This window comes from Oryctolagus cuniculus, chromosome 17 (assembly GCF_051225735.1).
Source record: "Oryctolagus cuniculus isolate XC-2025 breed Fujian yellow rabbit chromosome 17, ASM5122573v1, whole genome shotgun sequence".
Classification (NCBI taxonomy): Eukaryota; Metazoa; Chordata; class Mammalia; order Lagomorpha; family Leporidae; genus Oryctolagus; species Oryctolagus cuniculus.
Window position 1 is genome coordinate 26,779,596 of NC_142883.1, and position 20,621 is coordinate 26,800,216.

The 20,621-nt window shown below is 39.6% G+C and overlaps 1 protein-coding gene across 31 annotated transcripts in view; it reads right to left on the reverse strand.

Moving 5' to 3' along the window:
• SPAG9 (sperm associated antigen 9) overlaps window positions 1-20,621 on the reverse strand; it is a 170,670-nt gene that overhangs the window by 60,296 nt on the left and 89,753 nt on the right. For 18 of the 31 annotated variants that reach the window (XM_089318191.1, XM_051824851.3, XM_051824849.3 and 15 more), the window contains 4 exons: window positions 16,729-16,770; window positions 8,811-9,018; window positions 7,836-7,935; window positions 1,229-1,350 (listed from right to left, as the gene is read on the reverse strand). In XM_089318191.1, the coding sequence (XP_089174317.1) occupies window positions 1,229-1,350; window positions 7,836-7,935; window positions 8,811-9,018; window positions 16,729-16,770 (472 nt within the window). The remainder of the gene's footprint in view (window positions 1-1,228; window positions 1,351-7,835; window positions 7,936-8,810; window positions 9,019-16,728; window positions 16,771-20,621) is intronic. The other 13 variants (XM_051824855.3, XM_089318189.1, XM_051824854.3 and 10 more) reach the window with 1 other exon arrangement.

Below are 20,621 nucleotides of genomic sequence, written 5' to 3' on the forward strand. Positions count from 1 at the left end.
TATGGCCTGGGAAAGCAGTAGAAGATGGCCCAAGTCCTTGGGCCCCTGCACCCATGTGGGAGACCCAGAAGAAGCTCCTGGGGCTCCTGGCTTCAGATCCGCGCAGCTTGGGCCATTGCGGCCATCTGGGGAGTGAATCAATGGATGGAAGACCTCTCTCTCTCCTTCTCTCTCTTTTTCTCTCTCTCTCTCTGCTTCTCCTTCTCTCTCTGTAACTCTCACTTTCAAATAAATAATCTTTTTTTAAAAAAAAAGACAAAAAAACTTTATTTACAAACAAGAAGTCAGGTGAATTTGGTTCATAGCTGCAGTTGGTGGACTTCTGAACTTTCAACACACAGAAACTAAGGTCCATAAAGATTATTTGTCAAAGGTCACCAGGTAAGTAGAAGAGCCAAATCATGTCTTCTTTTCAGACCACATGTGCTTCAACACCACAAGCTTTAAAATGACCACATTTTCCACAGAGCTAAAATACAATGCTTATAAAAGCTCTGAGAAGGCCGGCGCCACGGCTCACTAGGCTAATCCTCCACCTAGCGGCGCCGGCACATCGGGTTCTAGTCCCGATTGGGGTGCCGGAGTCTGTCCCGGTTGCCCCTCTTCCAGGCCAGCTCTCTGCTGTGGCCAGGGAGTGCAGTGAGGATGGCCCAAGTGCTTGGGCCCTGCACCCCATGGGAGACCAGGAGGAAGCACCTGGCTCCTGCCATCGGATCAGCGCGGTGTGCTGGCCACAGCGCGCCAGCCGTGGCGGCCACTGGAGGGTGAACCAACGGCAAAAGGAAGACCCTTCTCTCTGTCTCTCTCTCTCACTATCCACTCTGCCTGTCAAAAAAAAAAAAAAAAAAAAAAAAAAAAAAAAAAGCTCTGAGAAATCAAGTGTTATAAATTTCTAACTAAAGTCCACAGAATTTAATAAAAACACTTTAAAGCAAGGAACTATCCATCCATACATACATTTACACCCTACCCCCAATTACTTATCACTGTGTTCCTTGTGAGCAGTAACTGTTCTCAGAATACAGCAGGAATTCAATGCATTGTATTAGCACAGATGTTTTCATTTAAAATTTTCATGATCTCAAAGTACATGTTTTCAATAATTACCTAAAAGTACACTTACCCCCCATGGGGCAGCTGAGGACATTCTGAAGTAATTGACTATTAACTCTATTAAACAATATATTATTAATACCAGTATCATATTTCTTCAGATGAGCCGTCATACCTAGTAAGTCTGCACCTTCATCCACATCTCCAATTAGGCCGGAGCCAGCTGAAGACAGTTCTTCAAAGAGAGATTCAGTATTGCGATCAAAAGCTTTGTTCTCTATGCCTTTGGTGGGAGTGCTATGCAATAAAAAGAATGAAACTGAATCAACACATTACAAAGACTTTTTGGACAGTGCAAGATGTACATAATGGACAAAGCTAGGTAGAAATTTCTTACCTATAAATTACATTTCCTACAAAATATACTTTTCTAAGATTTCTTAAAAGTTTCCTCAGAAATTCCCACTAAGCTCCAGAGATAAATAGTAACAAAATACAGACATTTTTCTTGTAAGATCTGAACAAACATAAACAATAAAGGCTGCTACTCTGTGCTGTACCAGGCACTGGTCTAAGTACTTCACAGAAACTACACTCAGTCCTTACTACTAACTACTCTACAATTACTATTTTTTTTTTTTTTAAGGATTTGTTTACTTATTTGAAAGGCAGAGGCACAGAAAGGCAGAGGCAGAGAGGTCTTCCATCTGCTGACTCACTCCCCAAATGGCCGCAACGGCCAGAGCTGGGCTGATCCGAAGTCAGGAGCTTCCTCTGGGTCTCCCTGGCGGACACAGGGGCCCAAGGATTTGGGCCATCCTCAATGGCTCTTCCAGGCCACAGCAGAAAGCTGGATCAGCCTGGAGCAGCCAGGACTCGAACCGGCACCCATATGGGACACCAGCGCTACAGGCGGTGGCCTGACCCACTAAGCCACGGCACCAGCCCCCCAGAAAATTAGATGTTGCTATTATCCCGGTATTAGAGAGTAGGAAACTAAAGAGATTAAGGAATTGGCCAAGATCATTTGGGACAGAAGGAGGCAGGACTGAAATCCAGTCAATATTCAGTTCAATATTACCTACTTGGCGCTGGCATTGTGGCATAGCGAGTTAAGCTGCTGCATACAATGCTGGCATCCCATATGAGGGATAGTTTGAGTCCCTGCTGCTCTGCTTCAGATCTAGGTCCCTTCTAATGTGCCTGGTAAAGCAGCAAAAGATGGTCCAAGTACTTGGACCCTTGCTACCCCTGTGGGAGACCCAGCTGGGGTTCCAAGATCTTGGCTTCCACCTGACCCACCTCCAGCAGATATGGCCACTTGGGGAGCGAACCAGCAAATGAAACATCTCTTTCTCTGTCTCTTTCCTCTTTCTATAACTCTGCCTTTCAAATAAATAAATAAATCTTTTAAAAAAATGATATTAACTACCAGGTTATATGTTGCCTGGTATAAATAATATGGCTTTAAATTTTTTCTTTTAAGGACAATTTGACAGTATCTTCTAAAACTGACCGCAAAAAATTATGCCCCCAAAATCCTACAAAATTTATGACCATACAAGAAGGCAATTAATTATGTATGGAAAAGATGGTCAGAGTAGCATTTTTTTTTTTTTTTTAAGATTTTATTGAGGCCAGTGCTGTGGCACAGCAGATTAAAGCCCTGGCCTGAAGTGCTGGCATCTCATATGAGTGCCAGTTCTAGTCCCAGCTGCTCCTCTTCCAATCCAGCTCTCTGCTATGGCCTGGGACAGCAGTAGAAGATGGCCCAAGTCCTTGGGCCCCTGCACTCAAGTGGGAGACCTGGAAGAAGCTCCTGGCTTTGGATCGGCCATTGTGGCCATCTGGGAAGTGAACCATTGGATGGAAGACCCCTCTCTGTCTCCACCTCTCTAACTCTTTCAAATAAATAAAATGAATCTTAAAAAAAATTATTTATTTATTTGAGAGGTAGAGTTACAGAGTGAGAGGAAAAGACAGAGAGAAATGTCTTCCTTCCACTGGTTCACTCCTCAAATGGCCACAACTGCCGGAGCTGCACAGATCTGAAGCCAGGAACCAGGAGCTTCCTCTGGGTCTCCCGTGTGGGTGCAGGGGCCCAAGCACTTCGGTAATCTTCTGCTTTCCCAGGCCACAGTAGAAAGTTGGATTGGAAGAGGAGCAGCTGGGACTAAAACCGGTGCCCATATGGGATGCTGGCATTGCAGGTGGAGGAATAACTCACTGCACCACAGCACTGGAACCCCAGAGTAGCATTTTTATAGTGGCAAAAAGTTGAAATGGCCAAATTGGTTAAAAAACAAAAATACTTTAGATTCTTTTAGGTTAGGAACATTAAAATAGAGCTTTATAAATCTTGCAAAAACCCTTACACATTGCCTTCCTCTTTTAAAAAGTTGTAAAGCAGGGACCAGTGCTGTGGCACAGCAAGTTAAAGCCCTAGCCTGCAGGACCAGAATTCCACAGGATCACTGGTTCAAGTCTCAGCTGCTACACTTCCCATCCAGCTTCCCGCTAATATGCCTGGGAAAGCAGTGGAGGATGGCCGAAGCCCTTGGGACCCTGTACCCATGTGGGAGACCTGGAAGAAGCCCCTGACTCCTGGCTTCAGATGGGTTCAGCTCCAGCCATTGTGGCCATTTGGGGAGCGAATCAGCAGATGGAAGACACTTCTCTCTCTCTCTCTCTAACTCTTTCAAATTAAAAAAAAAAAACTTAAAAAAAAAGTTGCAAAACACTATATATGTAAGCCTTTTTGTATACAGGTAAGAGAGAATGGGAAAATGTATATGCTTATGCTTTAATGCTACATTAATAGAAATACTGTACAGGATTACTGCACAGTTAAATATGGTAGACTCAACATGGTCATTTATCATCTAATCATTAAGAAACTTAGCTAAAATGACAATCATGAAATTAAAATGGTACTCACTCTGAAGGACAAAGGAACAGAAAAAAACTACAGCAGATAAAATATGAACAGAACTCTGAAGGATGGAAATTAGAAGCTGAAGAACAGACCTAACAAAGCGAAACCCAAGCCTCTAGGAGCTAAGCAGGGATCAGTTTGCAGCCAGAACCCTGGAAATGTCCCTGGTTCTCACAGGAACCAGCAACTGTGGATATGAGCACACAAAGGGAAAGAAAACAGAGGGTGGGATACAGGACTGCACAACACACAGTGACCGATCCTCCAGAACAGCGAGACCTCCCTCCTCTCAGCAAAGCTCCCTGAAAAACCCTAAGCCAAGTTTAAAAGTTCCAGGCAGAAAACCAAAGAGTCAGCATTGTATACTTAATTATGAGCAACACAGCCATAGAGCACCAGACATTTAAAGAAGGCTTCTATTATAAAAGAAAGAACCCAAAACAAAGGGAATGTGAAAGAGTCACTAGGGGCAAGAAGGGACAATGCAAGCAGCAAAGGCAACAAGAAAAACAAAAAACCTAATTTTCCTCAGAATATGTTGCATCCAAAAAAGAGCAGTTCAACAAAAAGAAAACAGAAAAACAATGAGGGTTTAAAGAAATCTGTCAGAAATTAGACTTAACTTAGAAGACAGAGAAAAGAGGGGAAGGGAATAAAATCAGTGTCTACCTCAGAGGTGTTCCAGAATGAGAGAGGCAGAAACAGAGTAACAAAAAACAGAATTTCTCAAAATTGGGAGATAGAAATTTTCAGATAAAAGGATTTGCTCCCCCTGGATGAGGCATATCATCATGAATTAAAAAGAAAAAAAGAAAAAAAAAAAAAAAGAAACCACCCAAACAGGGATAAAGTGCAGATCCCAAGAGTTTCCAGAAAATGTACACAAAGAAGCAAGAATATAAATGGCACCACCCTGAACTCAACATGACAATAAAGCAATGTCTTCACAAATCTGAAGGAAAATGAAATGTTTTCCAACCTATAATTCTGTATCAATCCAAATGGTCAAGCATGGCTTCATATCTTCAAGAGGCATTTGTCATATTCTAGTTCTCAAGAAATTCTTCTTAGGCATATTTTGCCCAGAAAATTAGTAGGAGTATGCTTGTCAATCAAGAGCACAAGTCAAGAAACAAGATGATATGGGATCCAGGAGAAAGGTGAAGAGAATTCCCAGGATGACAGTGATGGCATATTCCAGACCCAGACTGAAGAATGGGAACGACTATAAGACAAACTGCTCCAGAAAACAGACAAGCTTTATGTTTGCTCATATTGAGCAAAGGCAGAAGGTGAATGAGCTAGAGGCAGGTCTACAAAGACCTAAAGGAAACAAAGTAACAAAACCACCCTTTCTAGTTCCAGAGAACAAAAAGTTGTAAAAGGAAATGTAATTAATAATATATTCTGTATCTAAGGTGATTAATAGCTTATTAACAATTATGTAGACACTAAATATCAATTTAACAAAAACTGAGGTATAATTATACTGGGAGGATAAAAGGAAGGATGGTGGTTTGCGTAGTCACATCCTCAATCATCTTCCGCCACTGGGGGTCAACAGCTAGTGTCTCAGCCTTTACCGACCATGCTTCCTATTTGATCCACAGAATACAGAAAACTATTTCAGGGACTATTTTCTCAATTCTTCCAAGCAAAGTATATACCTAGTACCACTCTAAATGCTAATCCGTTATATGCAAGGGATACTTGAGGACACTGGGGCTCAATTTTCTCACAGAATCCCAGCTGAGAAAGGCGGGGACCAAGGAAGAACAACACAAGGATGCTGTTCAGATCCTGAAGACAAACAGTGCACAGTGTGGCAATGAGAGGGCACCGTGGGCAGAGGACTGCTAGCACCCTTTGTATTTTGCATTACTGTTTGACTTTAAAATTGCACCCATTCACTAGTCTAATAAGAAAATTTAGGTTTTGAAAAAGTTCAGAATAGTTTAAGTATACAAACTGTTAACAAGTAACTTTATCTATTAGGCTTTGGAGAAGGTGAACAGAAGCAAGTTTCACTTTTTATACTGCATTGTTTATATTTTAAAATTATCAGTAACTGAAAAATATATTAACAGTACACAATCTTTGAAATCAGAGTGGTCTAGATTTGAATCTCAGCTCTACCTCTTGTTAGCATGACAATCCTGGACAAGCTACTCTAAGGTTCTCCTTATCTATAAAAACAGGAATGAATACATTCACAAAGTCATACTTGAGATCAAACTATACAAAATAATGATGATGAAAACCGCAATACTGGTCAACATATACTGAATGAGACACTTGCCAAGATTTAACATATATTGATTCATTAATCTTCATAACCACCTGAGGTATTATCATAATCCTCTTTTATAGGACAGGAAATGTACCTAAGATTCAAATCCGAGGCGGGATTTGGACCCACACAGCATTCACAGAACTCTTGGGTCTATACTTTTAACCACCCTAGCACACTGCACAATGCTTAGCAGAGATCAAAAACTGGCATGTTTTCTTATAGCTATTTTTAATTAATGACTAGGTAAAATTTATGGAAGAAACTCAAAGAAAGGGAGTAGCCCTAGTCTGACATTCTTGAACATCAATGTATTTCCCGTAACACCTACCATTCTCTTCCTACCACAGCCTTCCTACTCCCGCTTCCTTGTATCTTCAAATGCCAGAAAGTATGTCTACCACTTGATTCTCTTTTTCCTTTATCTGCTTGAAATTTGAATGTATTTCTTCTAAAATATATGTGTCACCAGTGTGATAGTGTTAACCCCTGGGATCTTTAAGAGGTAATTAGTACAATTATTACATGTCAGTTGCTTTTTAAGAAAAAATAATCAGCAGCCAGTGTTATGATACAGCAGGTTATGTTGTTTTATGACAGTTCGAGTTCTGGCTACTCTCCTTCCAATCCAGCTCCCTAGTAATGCAAATGGGAAGGCAGTAGATGATGGTCCAAATATTTGGGCCTCTGCCATCCACGTGGAAGACCAGGATGGAGTTCCTGGCTCCTGTTTTTGGCCTGGTTCAACTTTGGCTGTTACAGACACTTGGGAAGTGAGCCAGCAGATGGATCTCTGTCTCTCCCCTTCTCTCTGTCATTTTGCCTTTCAAATAAATAAATAAGTCTTTAAAAAAAAAAGTCAAAGAAAGTAAGTAAAAATGGTGATGTTCAAGAAGAAAAATAAAGTGAGGATCAGGCTATGACAGCTCCACTCTTGTGAATGGCTTCAGGTGTCACATGGTGTGTGCTGCCACTGGGCTTTCTGCCTTCAACAGAGGCTTGTGTGACCCAGCCTCTTTTCCTTACAGAGGATACAGCAACAAGATACTACCTTGGAAGCAAAGAGCAGCCCCATGAGACAACCAAACTGGCCAACACCTTGATCTTGGACTTTGTGGACTCCAGAACCATGAGAAAATACATTTCTGTTCTTTATAAATTATAAAAGCACAAAATGGACTAAGACACCATCCCTCCATAAGCTCTGATCCTTGATGCTGCAAAGGTAACATTTCAGAAAAAATTCAAGCCACATATAATGCCTAGTTTCAAGCAAAGAAATTAGAATGTGAGGGCACTTCAGACAGTCCATGTAAAATGGAATTATAAGTTTATTTTGTTGCAACAGAATTTTGAAATCCATGCAGGTTTTATTCATAATGAATGAATTCATATGAACTTCTTGAAGACTCCTGATATAATATCAACATTTCTTCAACAAAACATTCAAATTCATTTTGTCTGGACAGAGACCAGGAATAGGGTACAGTACCCTATTCTGGTCTCTGGGAGTGGAGAAAAGGACAAATAAATGTCTTAATCTGGCATTTCTGGTACCTTGAACCTTTATATCCACTGAGATCTTTGTCCATATCCAACTCAGGAGTGGATTCAATGATTGCTTGAACTTCAGACTTCTCTTCATTTTCAGCAGAGCCTAAGGAAAGAACATGATGAAATAAACAATACATATACAAGAGTTCATCAAAGGGTTCATGGAAAAATGGAATTAAAAGATAAGTCTATTTTTGCACAAAAAATTTTAAAATCCATGTCTAACTGCTTCATAGTAGGCATTTTCATGAACATTTTTAAGATCCCTCATATATTCAGCTAACAGTCAATATCAGAAACTAATGATTAAGTCACCACAGAAAGTTTTCATCTGTTTTTCTTGGAATAGTACAGAAAACAATGCCTTGCTTTTATTCTCATTTAAAGGGTAAAATAGAAAGAAACTAGGGGCCAGCACTGTGGCTCAGTGGGTTAACGCCCTGGCCTGAAGTGCCGGCATCCCATATGGACGCCAGTTCTAGTCCCGGCTGCTCCTCTTCTGATCCAGCTCTCTGCTGTGGCCTGGGATAGCAGTAGAAGATGGCCCAAGTCCTTGGGCCCCTGTACCCACGTGGGAGACCCGGAAGAAGCTCCTGGCTCCTGGCTTCAGATGGTGCAGTTCCAGCCATTGCAGCCAATTGGGGAGTGAACCATTAGATGGAAGACCTCTCTCTCTTTCTCTCTCTGCCTCTCCTCTCTCTGTGTAACTCTTTTAAAAAAAATAAATTAAATAAATCTTTAAAAAAATAAAAAAAGAAACTATTTCAGACTCTCTAACTTACCAGCCCCAACATTTTTCTCTCCAAAACTTCATTGAATCATTATTTCTTCTAAGCTCATTTACAACTAAATATGAGAAGTATCTACCTGTATTATCCATTGAAAGCAAGCTGCCCTCCAAAGATAAAGTTTCTCATACCCCCACCATTAAGGATTCCCGAATACTTTGCTAGTAAGCAAAGAACTATGGTCACTTACCTGTTGACACATTTCTAGTTTCTTGGGCTACCTGTACTTCAATGTGCTTGCTTATCTCTGACTTATTTGGTGTATCTGTAACCTTCACAAATCCTTCGTTATCTTCTCTTAAGGGAGTATCAGTAGGAATTGCTGCCACATCGGAATTAATTGTTGATGCTGGAGTGGTAGCTTTAGATCCACTTTGGCTAACATCAGAAAGTTCATCCTATATATAAGAATTAAGGAGAAAATATTAACCATAATTTATTCTAAACAGCTTTAAATGGGTTTGTAAACTTGCCCAGAGAACATTCTAATTAAAAACAAAAATAAAAACAGTCAGATTTCCTCTCTAGACTATTTGCAAATAATTGGGAAATACTTAAGTAAATCATATTTTCCAGATATGCATAGTTTTTTCTAAACAGAGATTTAAAAATAAAAGTACATTAGAGGCATTTGCCCTAAATCAATAGTAATGCCAACACCAGTTTGTAAGGGCAGCTGCAATCTCATAAACTCATTTGGTAACAACTTATTTTAAAGCATGTACTCTGCAGCAGCTGCTCTAAATAATGATGGAACAATCAGACTCCTAATATCAGGACAGCAAAGTGTGGCCTTAAAACATTCAGCACCCTAATCAACTGAAGTGCTTGTTAAAAGGGCAGATTCTAAATTCTACTCCAAAATTAATGCACCAAACGTGAACAGTGAAATCAGGTAATCTGCATTTAGCAAGCAACCATGGTGATTTATCTGCTCACTACAATTTGATAACTTCTACTCTAAGGTCTACACATAGGCTTTAAGAGGTACACCAACAGACTGAAATTGTATGTGAAAACTAGGGTACATTTTTCTGAATGAAGGATATACTGCTTTTGGCAGACTTTCAAAAGGGCTTGTGACTCCAAAATAACTAAAAACAAATGTCTAATGGCAACCATAAATGAGGCAATTTTTTAAGAAAAGACAAACTGACAAAAAGTTTACCATTACTACCACTACTAAATAACAATAATAAAAATTAGGAATTCAGTGCATTTATAATTCATTAAATGTATGACCTAGGGTAAGTTATATATTCTTTCCGTACCTATGTGTTTCTATCTATAATACAGATAATAGCACCTACTTAATAGGATTATTATAAACTATTCAATATGATGGCTAAGTATTGCTTCACACATCCTGAATGTTTTGTAAATGTTAATTATGAGTACATTTTATACAATTGTAATTACATTTATATGCATATAAATTTTAAGTGTGATTATATTTGTTATGATAAAGGGAGAGCTCTTACCCACTTCAATAGTTACCCTATGCCTTTATTCCCACCCCAGGCCTTTTTATTTTTTAAATAATGAGAACTATAGAAAGCCAGAGAATGAATGGCACACCCAAAGTGGAATTACTCATTAAGGGTCTGGAATATATTAGCTCAACTGGTGGGTGTGGGCTCTAATAAGGTGTCGAAACTCATGTGTTTGCCAAAGGCCTTAAATCCAAAAAAATTCTTCCTTTTCTCAACTTTTGGCAATTTGTACTGCACTTGTACTTGTGCAATGGCTGGTCAGCTACTGATTATTTTATTGCTCATCCTCAGGTTAAGAAACATATATCCATGATAGACAATGATCCGTTTACTGAAACCTAATCTCTTGAGATTATCAATCTACCAAAAGAAGAAGAAAACCATATATCCATGTCAGAGTTCAATACTGAAAAATGAATTTTCAATGAAAGAAAAATGCTTATATCTTAAATTGGGGAAAATGTATACTCTAAAAGAAAATCAAAGATGTATATATGCTGTTATTTATAACAGCAAAACAAAGTGTCAGTCTAGCAAGATGAGTAAACTCTAGAGGTGTGCTGTACAACATCACACCTACAGCCAACAGTAAGAGGATATATCTCATGTTAGCTGTTCTTATCACAATAAAATATTGTGAACAACCTAAATGTTCTCAACTAGGAGATTAAGCAAATTATGGTACATCCATAAAGCAGAATACTATATAGCAAATAAGAATGTTTTGTAGAAGAACATTTACTAATGAAAAATCCACAATATTTTTCAAAAATAATATGATCAAATAAAGTAATATATATCAGAATATAAAACAATAAATAGTCTTAAAGTTTTTTAAAAAGCATATAAAGTGACTGAAGATAAGAATTTTCCTGCTTATAATACTTTATTCTTATATAAAAAGATTTATTTATTTACTTGAAAGGCAGAGTTAAAGAGAGAAAGACACACACACAGAGAGAGAAAGACAGAGTTCGACCTTTCATCTGCTGGTTCACTCCCTAAATGGCCACAAGATTGGGGCAGGTTCAGGTTGAAACCAATAGCCTGGAACTCCACCTGGGTCTCCCACATGGGTGGCAGGGACCCACATACTCAGGCCATTTTCTGCTGCTTTCCCAGGGGCATCGGCAGGGTGCTGGGTCAGAAGTGGAGCAGCAAGACTCAAACTGGTGCTCATGTGGGAAACCAGCATCACATGCAGCAGCTTAACCTACTATACTGTGGGGAGCAACTCGGACTAGACTAAGTTACTGGAATTAAGACTTATTCTATGCATCTGCTCTCCCACAATATGGCGCTGAAAGGGAGTGAACAACTTCTACACAGCTGCCTCTCACAAACTTGACTGATGAGCTGCAGGAGCTGATCCTGCTCCTGATTGGAGGAGAGCAGTGTGCTCGGTGTGTGGGTAGCAGAGTTGGGATTGGTGGAAGAGGACTATAAAGGAGGAGAGAGACAACACACACCAGGAACATCCGGATAACATCTGAGCAGCCCTGAGAGAGCCGGCCGGCGGTGTGCCGGTGTGCCGCTTCCCCTCGGAAGTGGGGAAAGTGGCAGGGGGAGCCGCCCCTCCACGGAGGTGGAGGGATCGGCAGCCAACCTGGGAAGGACCAGCAGTAAACCCGGGAAGGGCCGAGCAGACAAAAGAACAGCGCAGGGTCTAGTGTCGTTCCTCCGTGAAGAGGGGGAGCGACACTATACCACAATGCCAGTCCCAATACTTTTTTCTTCTTTTAAAATTTATTTTTATTCATTTGAAAGTCAGAGAGAGAGAGTGACAGGGAGACAGAGAGATCTCCCATCTGTTGACTCACTCCTCAAATGGCTGTAAGGCCAAATGTTCCAGGCCTAAGCTGGAAGCCAGAAACTCAATGACAGTCTCCCATGCAGCAGGGATCCAACGCCTTGAGCCATTTCTTGCTGCCTCGAAGGGTGCTCGTTAGCATGAAGTTGGAATTAGAAGTGGAGCTGAGAGTCAAACCCAGGTACTCTAAAATGAGATACAAGTATCCCAAGTAGAATCTTAACTGCTGCACCAAATATCCATTCCAGTTTTCTATCCTTTCCAACATTTAAAAAATGTTTAAATTCATTTATTTTCACTGTATTTGAAAAACAGAGAGAGAAAGAGAGAACAAGTAGACACATAAACACACAGTTATCTTCCATTAACTGGTTCACTTCCTCAAATGCCTGCAATAACCAGGATTTGGCCAAGGAATAAGCTAGGAGTCCACAACTTAACCTGGGTCTCCTACATGGGTGACAAGGACCCAAGTGCTTGACCACCACTTGCTGCCTCCCAAGGTGCATATTAGCAGGAAGTTGAATCAGAAGAGAAGAGCAGGGACTCAAACCATGCACTCCAGGTATGCTTTATGGGCATCCAAAATGGGTCTTAACTGTTAAACCAAACACTCACCACTTCAAATTCTTTTTAACCATAGGCATCTGCTACTTTCAAGATAAGGGAAAAATGTAAATAAGTTCTAAACAGATTTGAATATAACTAGATGTATTATTTTTCAGTTTGAGATAGATTTTGGGGAAAAGGAAACCATTCATATTTTTAAGGAACTGGGTGTTACTCATTCTTTATGGGCTTGTGTTTAAGATAGCTTTGATTGGGGCCGGCGTTGTGGTATAGTAGGTTAAGCCTCCACCTGTGATGCTGACACATCATATGGGTGCCAGTTCAAGACCCAGCTGTTGTGGCTGGTGCTGTGGCCTAGCAGATAAAGCCACCACCTGCAGTGCTGGCATCCCATATGGGCACTGGTTCAAGTGCTGGCTGCTCCACTTCCTATCCAGCTCTCTGCTGTGGCCTGGGATAGCAGTAGAAGATGGCCCAAGTCCTTGGGCCCCTGCACCCACATGGGAAGACCCGGAGAAAGCTCTGTGCAATTCTTTCAAATAAATAAATAAATCATTAAAAAAAAAAAAAGAGCTGTAATTGTCATTTCCAGTGAAGTTATACTAACCATATGTTAATAAAGCTAGCTGAACTGTATAGCCAATTATTTTCTCCCATGGGTCTCAAATATTGGGTTGATTTCCAATGAGAAGAAAGATAAATCAAAGAAATAAACTTAATTCTCCATTACCTTCTTCCCCCTTAAAATTAAAAGATAAAGTTACTATTCCATTGAGCTGGTGACTGGCACCTAACATAGAAGCATCTTATAAAAATTTACTCAGTCAAGCTAATTAGCTTGTTTGGAGCTGAGTCAGAAAAACTAAGTAATGTTTCTAAAGTTGAAGAGGCTTATAGTGAAAACAACGACAAACATCCCCCAACAATAATCTTTGCTTTGATGTGTATGCCATTTAAAAAAAAGAGTGGCATTATTTTGGTTAACAGCCTAATTCATATTCATTTTATCCTATACATGAATTCCCCACTCTTTAAAGTCCAAGATCATAACATACATCCTAAAACAGAAAATCAACAGTCCTTGTTTCTGATTAATAGTCCTGATGAAAGCACTAAAACCTATCAAGACTGTGGATTCAGAAAGCCCAAGGGAATATCAGGTTTATCAGTTTATATTTACTGGGAAAACGCTACTCTTTGAAACCACTTGAAAAATAAAGAACTTGAGATCAGTCTTGGTCTTGTCATTTACTTTCCAAACAAAGAAATGATTTCTTCTTCCTCTTCAGCAACCCCACAAACTCCCCTACAAATCCGGTTTAAGCCTTACATTTTTTTACTCAGTAATTTAAAAGCTCACAATATAAAGAGTCTGGCCGAAGTCCACATCCACAATAAAGCATACATTCACTATGGATCTAAGAGCATGAAATAAAATAACCAGGAGAGCCCTGAACCTGAAACAGGAAAAGGACTATGACACCAGAGGGACCCCCAGCTTTTAGGCTACAAAGAAGGGGCAAGTTAGGATCTATCTGGAAGGAAATGCTCTTAATTTGTTCTAAGCTATCCAAATAACACGGAATTTATTTATCTGTAACTCATTTCCCTTTTATACTTTTACCACACAAAAATATTTTCCAGCCTTTAAAATGGCTCATCAAGTGGGCTAAACTTCTGACTACTGCTCCAAGGAACACAGCATGAGAGCTAAGGAGAAGAAAGTTCTGAATTTTAGAGGAGCAGTTTTCAAAAGAAGTATTTCTCCTCAATGAGCAGAAAAGCACTTAGAAGGAAGTCTTTGCTACACCATTTAGCCCGGAGCACACATTCTTGAATTCTACTTCTATGGAGGAAATTACTGCCTCCAATTAAAGACAGAACAAGGGAGACATGCTTAAATATCAACCTGAAAAAAGATAAAATTTATTACTTTTGGTCAACAGTCAGCTTATAATATAAGCAAACCAAGGGAAATTTCTTACTAGGACCTAACCTGAAAATCTAAAATCCAAAAAAATTTCTGAGTGGACATGATGCTACAATTGAAAAATTCCAGCTCCACACCTGACCTCACATGATGAGTCACAAAGTACAGGTGCACTACAAATGCTGCATAAAGTTACCTTCGCACTACGTGTGTAAGCTGCATATGAAACAAAAATGAGTTGTGTGTTTACACTTGGGTGAGTCCCATTCCCAACATATCTCAGATATTTCATTATGTATATGCAAATATTCCAAAATCCCAAACATTTCTGGTCCCAAGCATTTTGGATAAGGAATACTCAACCTGTATATACATATCATGGAATATTATTCATTCTTAAAAAGGAAGGCAATCTTGCCACATGCTAGCATATGGTTGAACCCTGAGGACATTATGCTAAATGAAATGAGCCAGTCTTAAAATCATAAATACTACATGACTCTATTTATGTATCTAATATATGAGGTCAAATTCATAGAAACAGAAAGAATACAGTTATCAAGGGCTGGGCAGAGTAAGTTATTGTTTAATGGGTATACAGTTTTATTAGATTTGTAAGATGAAAAACTTCCGGAATCTGTTTTACAGTAATATGTATATACTTAACACTACCAAGTTAAAAAATGGGTAAGTATGTGTCTTTAGCACCATCACAACCACACAAGTAGGCATCATTACTTTTGCTTTCACTTGTGACACCAAGGTGAAAACAACCTCATTTTTGTACCACTTTAGGTATCTTATAAGCCTTTCAAAATATTTCAGTTATTCTATTCATTAAGTGCATGATAGGCTGCAAACAATACATATGTCATTTGTTACCTGATATTGCACCATAACTATTTTCTAGACTATAAACTAGTCCACAACTATAGAAAGTAAACTATCCCATCAAGGACAACTTATTCCATGTCCCAGTGCAGTGTTTCCCTAAGTGGCCTGCCCAACTTCATTTGAAACAAGGTTAATAAAAGGGCATGAATGCAGTTACATATGTTTATGTCTGTCTATAGACTTGAAGATGTTAAGCTGCAAGAAAGAAAAAATAGTACTGAAAACAAGAAAGTAGCCCAAGCAGGGTTCCCCACTGTAATATGTACCACCTTACATTTTTTGTTCCTATTTCTTTTTCCCCACGTAAAAGTAAGTCTCTAAAGCGGTGATTACTAAACTGTGTGTACACGCATTTTTCTGGAGAGTTTACTATAATTTGACTTCCAGAGGACTCTACAGCTCAGAGAAAGTCTGAGAATCATTAACTCTAGACATACTCAGATAAAATACTTTTTTTTTTTTTTTTTGACAGGCAGAGTGGACAGTGAGAGAGAGAGACAGAGAGAAAGGTCTTCCTTTGCCGTTGGTTCACCCTCCAATGGCCGCCGCGGCCGGCGCGCTGCGGCCGGCGCACCGCGCTGATCCGATGGCAGGAGCCAGGAGCCAGGTGCTTTTCCTGGTCTCCCATGGGGTGCAGGGCCCAAGCACCTGGGCCATCCTCCACTGCACTCCCGGGCCACAGCAGAGGGCTGGCCTGGAAGAGGGGCAACCGGGACAGAATCCGGCGCCCCGACCGGGACTAGAACCCGGTGTGCCGGCGCCGCTAGGCGGAGGATTAGCCTAGTGAGCCGCGGCGCCGGCCAGATAAAATACTCTTGGGTGTAAACATTGCAGTAGCTTCAAGAGAATTCAGATTATGAAAGGAAAAGTATGAATGTCTAATCCCAACCATGAAGAAAGGGACATTGTTTCACTGTCAATGCCTAAGGACTTCCAGGCACCCAGGTTAATCCCTGACCTATCAGGCAGGACAAAGTCTTGTCTTTTGTAGTAGTCCCTTAACGGACATTAGCTGAGTAAAGCTGCAGGGTGCCCTGGCTGGAGCAGCCTCATGGTAAAATGACACACTGGGCCGTCTCCAGGAGACAAACAAGGGATGGACATTCTTCCCTGAAAAAGGCACTGACACCAGTTTTCTTATCTAGAGTTGGGTAAGTGGAAACAGGCTACAACTCCATAGTCTATTTATTTCCCCTTTATTTCAAAAATGCTTACTTTGGGACAGCAGTTATAGATTACAGTACAGCATTAGCAACCCCTGCAGAGGACATAATTTTCTTTTGTATTTCAGTAACTTCAACAGTCTTCCAAACTGAGCATTTGATGTCCTGAGAATAGCAGTTGAGAAAGTAACCAAGAGTTAACTATTTTTGTTTACTTTTTGCAAAATGTTTGGAAATACCATTCTCACCTCCTGTTCTACAGCCTTCGGAGGTTCAGGACTATTGCTGACCTAAGAAAGGGAAAGATTATAAAAGAGAAAAAAATTACGTATTTACTAGGTGATAACATTTCTGTCTTAGGCTTATACTACCTCTCAGGATAAAAGATTTGTATGACTATTATCCAGTATGTTTCAAATAAGGGTTTGGGGATTGGTCTGATTTAAAACCACCTCTTTCAAGACTACTGCTTAAATGATATATGAAATGATATTTCTGCATCAGGAGTCACCACTTGGATCAGTCTCACTTCAAACTTACTGATACACAGCTTTTCGTCTAAGTTTCTTTTCTTCACACAACTTTGAAATTTTTCTGACCCTTATTTCAGTCACTGTGAATAGTCAGCACCAAACATTCCTGTGTAGCACACTTGGAAACGTTTCCCACTCTCTCCTTTCTCCTACCACCATTTCTGAAATTACTAGATAACACTAATGATTGAAAGGTGGCCAAGGTTGAAATGCTTTCCTATACAAATATCTCTTCATTCATATTCTTTATTCCTATCCATACATTTTCTTTCTGTGAAACAAAAGTGCTTCTTTTAAATGCAAAGCAATACTAAAGTTTTAAACACTCCTGGTCTGGAAATTCATCAAAATCCTTTTGAAAGTCTGCTGGCCCTTAATCCCCCTCAAAAACCACAAATTAGCAAAGCCTAATTGACTATGGAATCCATATTACCCTCCATTAACAAACATCCTATCTGCCAGCTTTGTTGAGGTAAAACTAAAAAAAGTTTTAATGTGTGTATACACTATTGAAATAATCATAACCAAGTTAATTAACACACCCAGCACCTCATACTGTGTGTGTTTGTGGTGAGATCTTGTAATGTTTGTTTATATGATCTTTGATTTTGGAGTACCATCATCTTTAACCACTTTCAACTACTCATTTCATCAAAAACTAGGTAAAAAAAATTGGAGTAGAAAGAGTGTAAAACTACATTGTTAAATGAAAAAGAAAGCAAGCTATAGGAAAATATCTATAGCATAAACCCATCATCTGTGTGCATGAGGAAAAAGGTCTGAGAGATAACTGCACTATTTATAATGACCAGGGGAAGGAGTAGGAGGAGGGTTGGAGAAGCTTTCTACTTTAGTCTACATTCCTCAGTATTATTAAAAACTGTGAAATGGAATTAATATAACTTTTAAAAAGAAACTACTGGCCTCACTAGGCTAATCCTCCGCCTTGCGGCAGCGCCAGCACACCGGGTTCTAGTCCCGGTCGGGGCGCCGGATTCTGTCCCGGTTGCCCCTCTTCCAGGCCAGCTCTCTGCTGTGGCCAGGGAGTGCAGTGGAGGATGGCCCAAGTGCTTGGGCCCTGCACCCCATGGGAGACCAGGAAAAGCACCTGGCTCCTGCCATCGGATCAGCGCGGTGCACCGGCCGCGCCGGCCATTGGAGGGTGAACCAACGGCAAAAGGAAGACCTTTCTCTCTGTCTCTCTCTCTCACTGTCCACTCTGCCTGTCAAAAAAAAAAAAAGAAAAAAGAAACTACTAAGCCTGTTTAATAAAATAGTCTGGACTCTAAATACCTTTTCTAGTATATAGCATTGTGTCTAACACAATGATCACTAATAAATATTTCTGAACATGAAAAAGCAAGCTCATTTTCCTCAACAGAAAATATTTAAAATTTTTCCTATTCTACAAGCTTATTTATATACTAAGTAGGGTACTACAAAAATAATGAATAATCCTCTTTAAAGAAATTCTACTTTTATCTTACCCTCATAAACATTAATAGAAAATCTAAAAGTGTAAGGCCACCACAAAACACACTTAACACTGGAGTAAGGGAGAGGGTTTATTGGGGGAAACCCGACAGAATGGAGAGACAAGGCAAAGAAGAAAAAGAGGGAGAAGGAGAGTGTAAGAGAGAGATCAAAAGAGAGAGCATGAGAGAAAGATCAAGAGACAGAGACAGAGAGAGATCAAGTGTTCAGGAGCAGGTCCTCTTAAAACTTTGCCAGGGGGTGGGCAGAGAAGTAGGAGCAGTGAATCCTATTAGGGTGGAGGTGGAGCTGACACCGGTGGTTGAGCCATGGGTCCCTGGCTTCCAGCCATGGCAGCAGGGGCTAGAGCCTAAGATGGTGTCCGGGGTGTAGAGTTTGCCATAGATAAGTCTGCGCTATTTTACTAACAAAAAAGGGGACACCTTGACTGTAAACTAATAGCAAAACCCAACATGAACATTAGAGAGAGAAGGTCCAGGAAAAATCCACTGTCCAAAATATAAACATACTTGGTGCCTAGATCTTGGTTCCTAAAAATAGTATTCTTAAAGAAGTAAGCACGGATCTTTGGGGAAGAGGCTGATTTTATAGCACGGGGCAAGGAAAAATGCAAGAGCCTGAAGCATCTTCTGATGCCAGTAAGGAAGGAGAAAAGTGCTTAAACAAGGATGGGATGTATCAGAGTACAGGCGCCAACGGGGAAGAGCTCTGAACGTTCAAAGATGGAATGATATGAGAAACCAAATAAATGATGAGACTGGCTAGCCCACACAGTAAAATATACATCCTCTAAGTCCACACTGCATGTCAGTTTTTCCTTTTAATAAATTCCAATTAATAAATTAGAAGGATGAATAAAACAGAAAAGAACCATTAGTAATATTTTACTAATAACTGTTGTAGCCAACATCCATTGATGAATGCTAAAATCAGAAGATGAAAACTTGAATAGAAACAATATTTACAGTCTCAAATATATCCATCAATTTTTTTTAATTATAAAAAGAAAATTACTAACTTTATAGTGGAGAAATCTGACACATACTGTCTGAACTAAGTTATCAAAGTTATTATTACCACTAATAAAACATACTGACGTAGTATTTACTGTAACAAACTTAGAAAGGCATTCTATGGTACTCTTACCAAAAATGTATAACCTCAGTCTAATCCTAAGAAATCATCAAAGAAGCCCAATGGAAAGACAGCATACAAAATAATTAACCAGTCCCCTTCAAAACTCTCAAGGTCATGAAAAGACAAGAAGAGACTGAAGGACTGTCACACATTGAAAGAGACTGATATGCAATATAGGATTCTGGAACAGAAAAAGGACAATGTTGGGAAAACTGGTGAAACTTGAATACAAGTCTGTAATTTAGCTCACAGTATTGTACAATGTTAATTTCTTAGCTTTAGTAACTGTACTGTGGTTTGTTAACAATAGCAGAAATTGGGTGAAAGGAATATGGCAGCTTTGCACTATTATTTCAAAACAAAATACATTAAATACTTAAAATGGAGAGTTTTAACTTTTAAAACTTAAAATTACACATGCATTTCATAATAGGACTCTAATAACAGACAATAACAGAAACATGGTTCAACTACTATAGACATTCAAGCTTGTGAAAACCAAAGAAATAGAAACAATTTCAGAAGCCATCCACAAATGGAGGAAGAGGGAGCATTCTTCTCAATAAGAATGCAGGCTCTGTTGAGATGCTTCCTGCTCTGTATGCTAAGCACATCCCCTGAAGAATGCAGCACACGCTGACCAGTGGCTTTACATACCAAAGTCTGCTAACAAGAGCTTCTCACAGCAGTTCCACTAAAGTATTTCTAATCACATGGTTTTAAAAGGAGGGACAAATCTGACTGCTTTTCAATTAATTTAAAATTGTTCTTCTCAGTTTTAAAAGTCACATTCTATCAGCAATCAACTAACTACAATATTTTTCAAAGGAAAAAAATGATACTTTTTTGGAGTACATTTGTGTGCACGTAAATATAGGTATATTATCACACCTGTTTAATTCTGATGTTATCTACGCCTTTGGTTTGTTATCCATTGCAGCACTGTTTGTAATAACAAAAGACTAACACAAAATAAA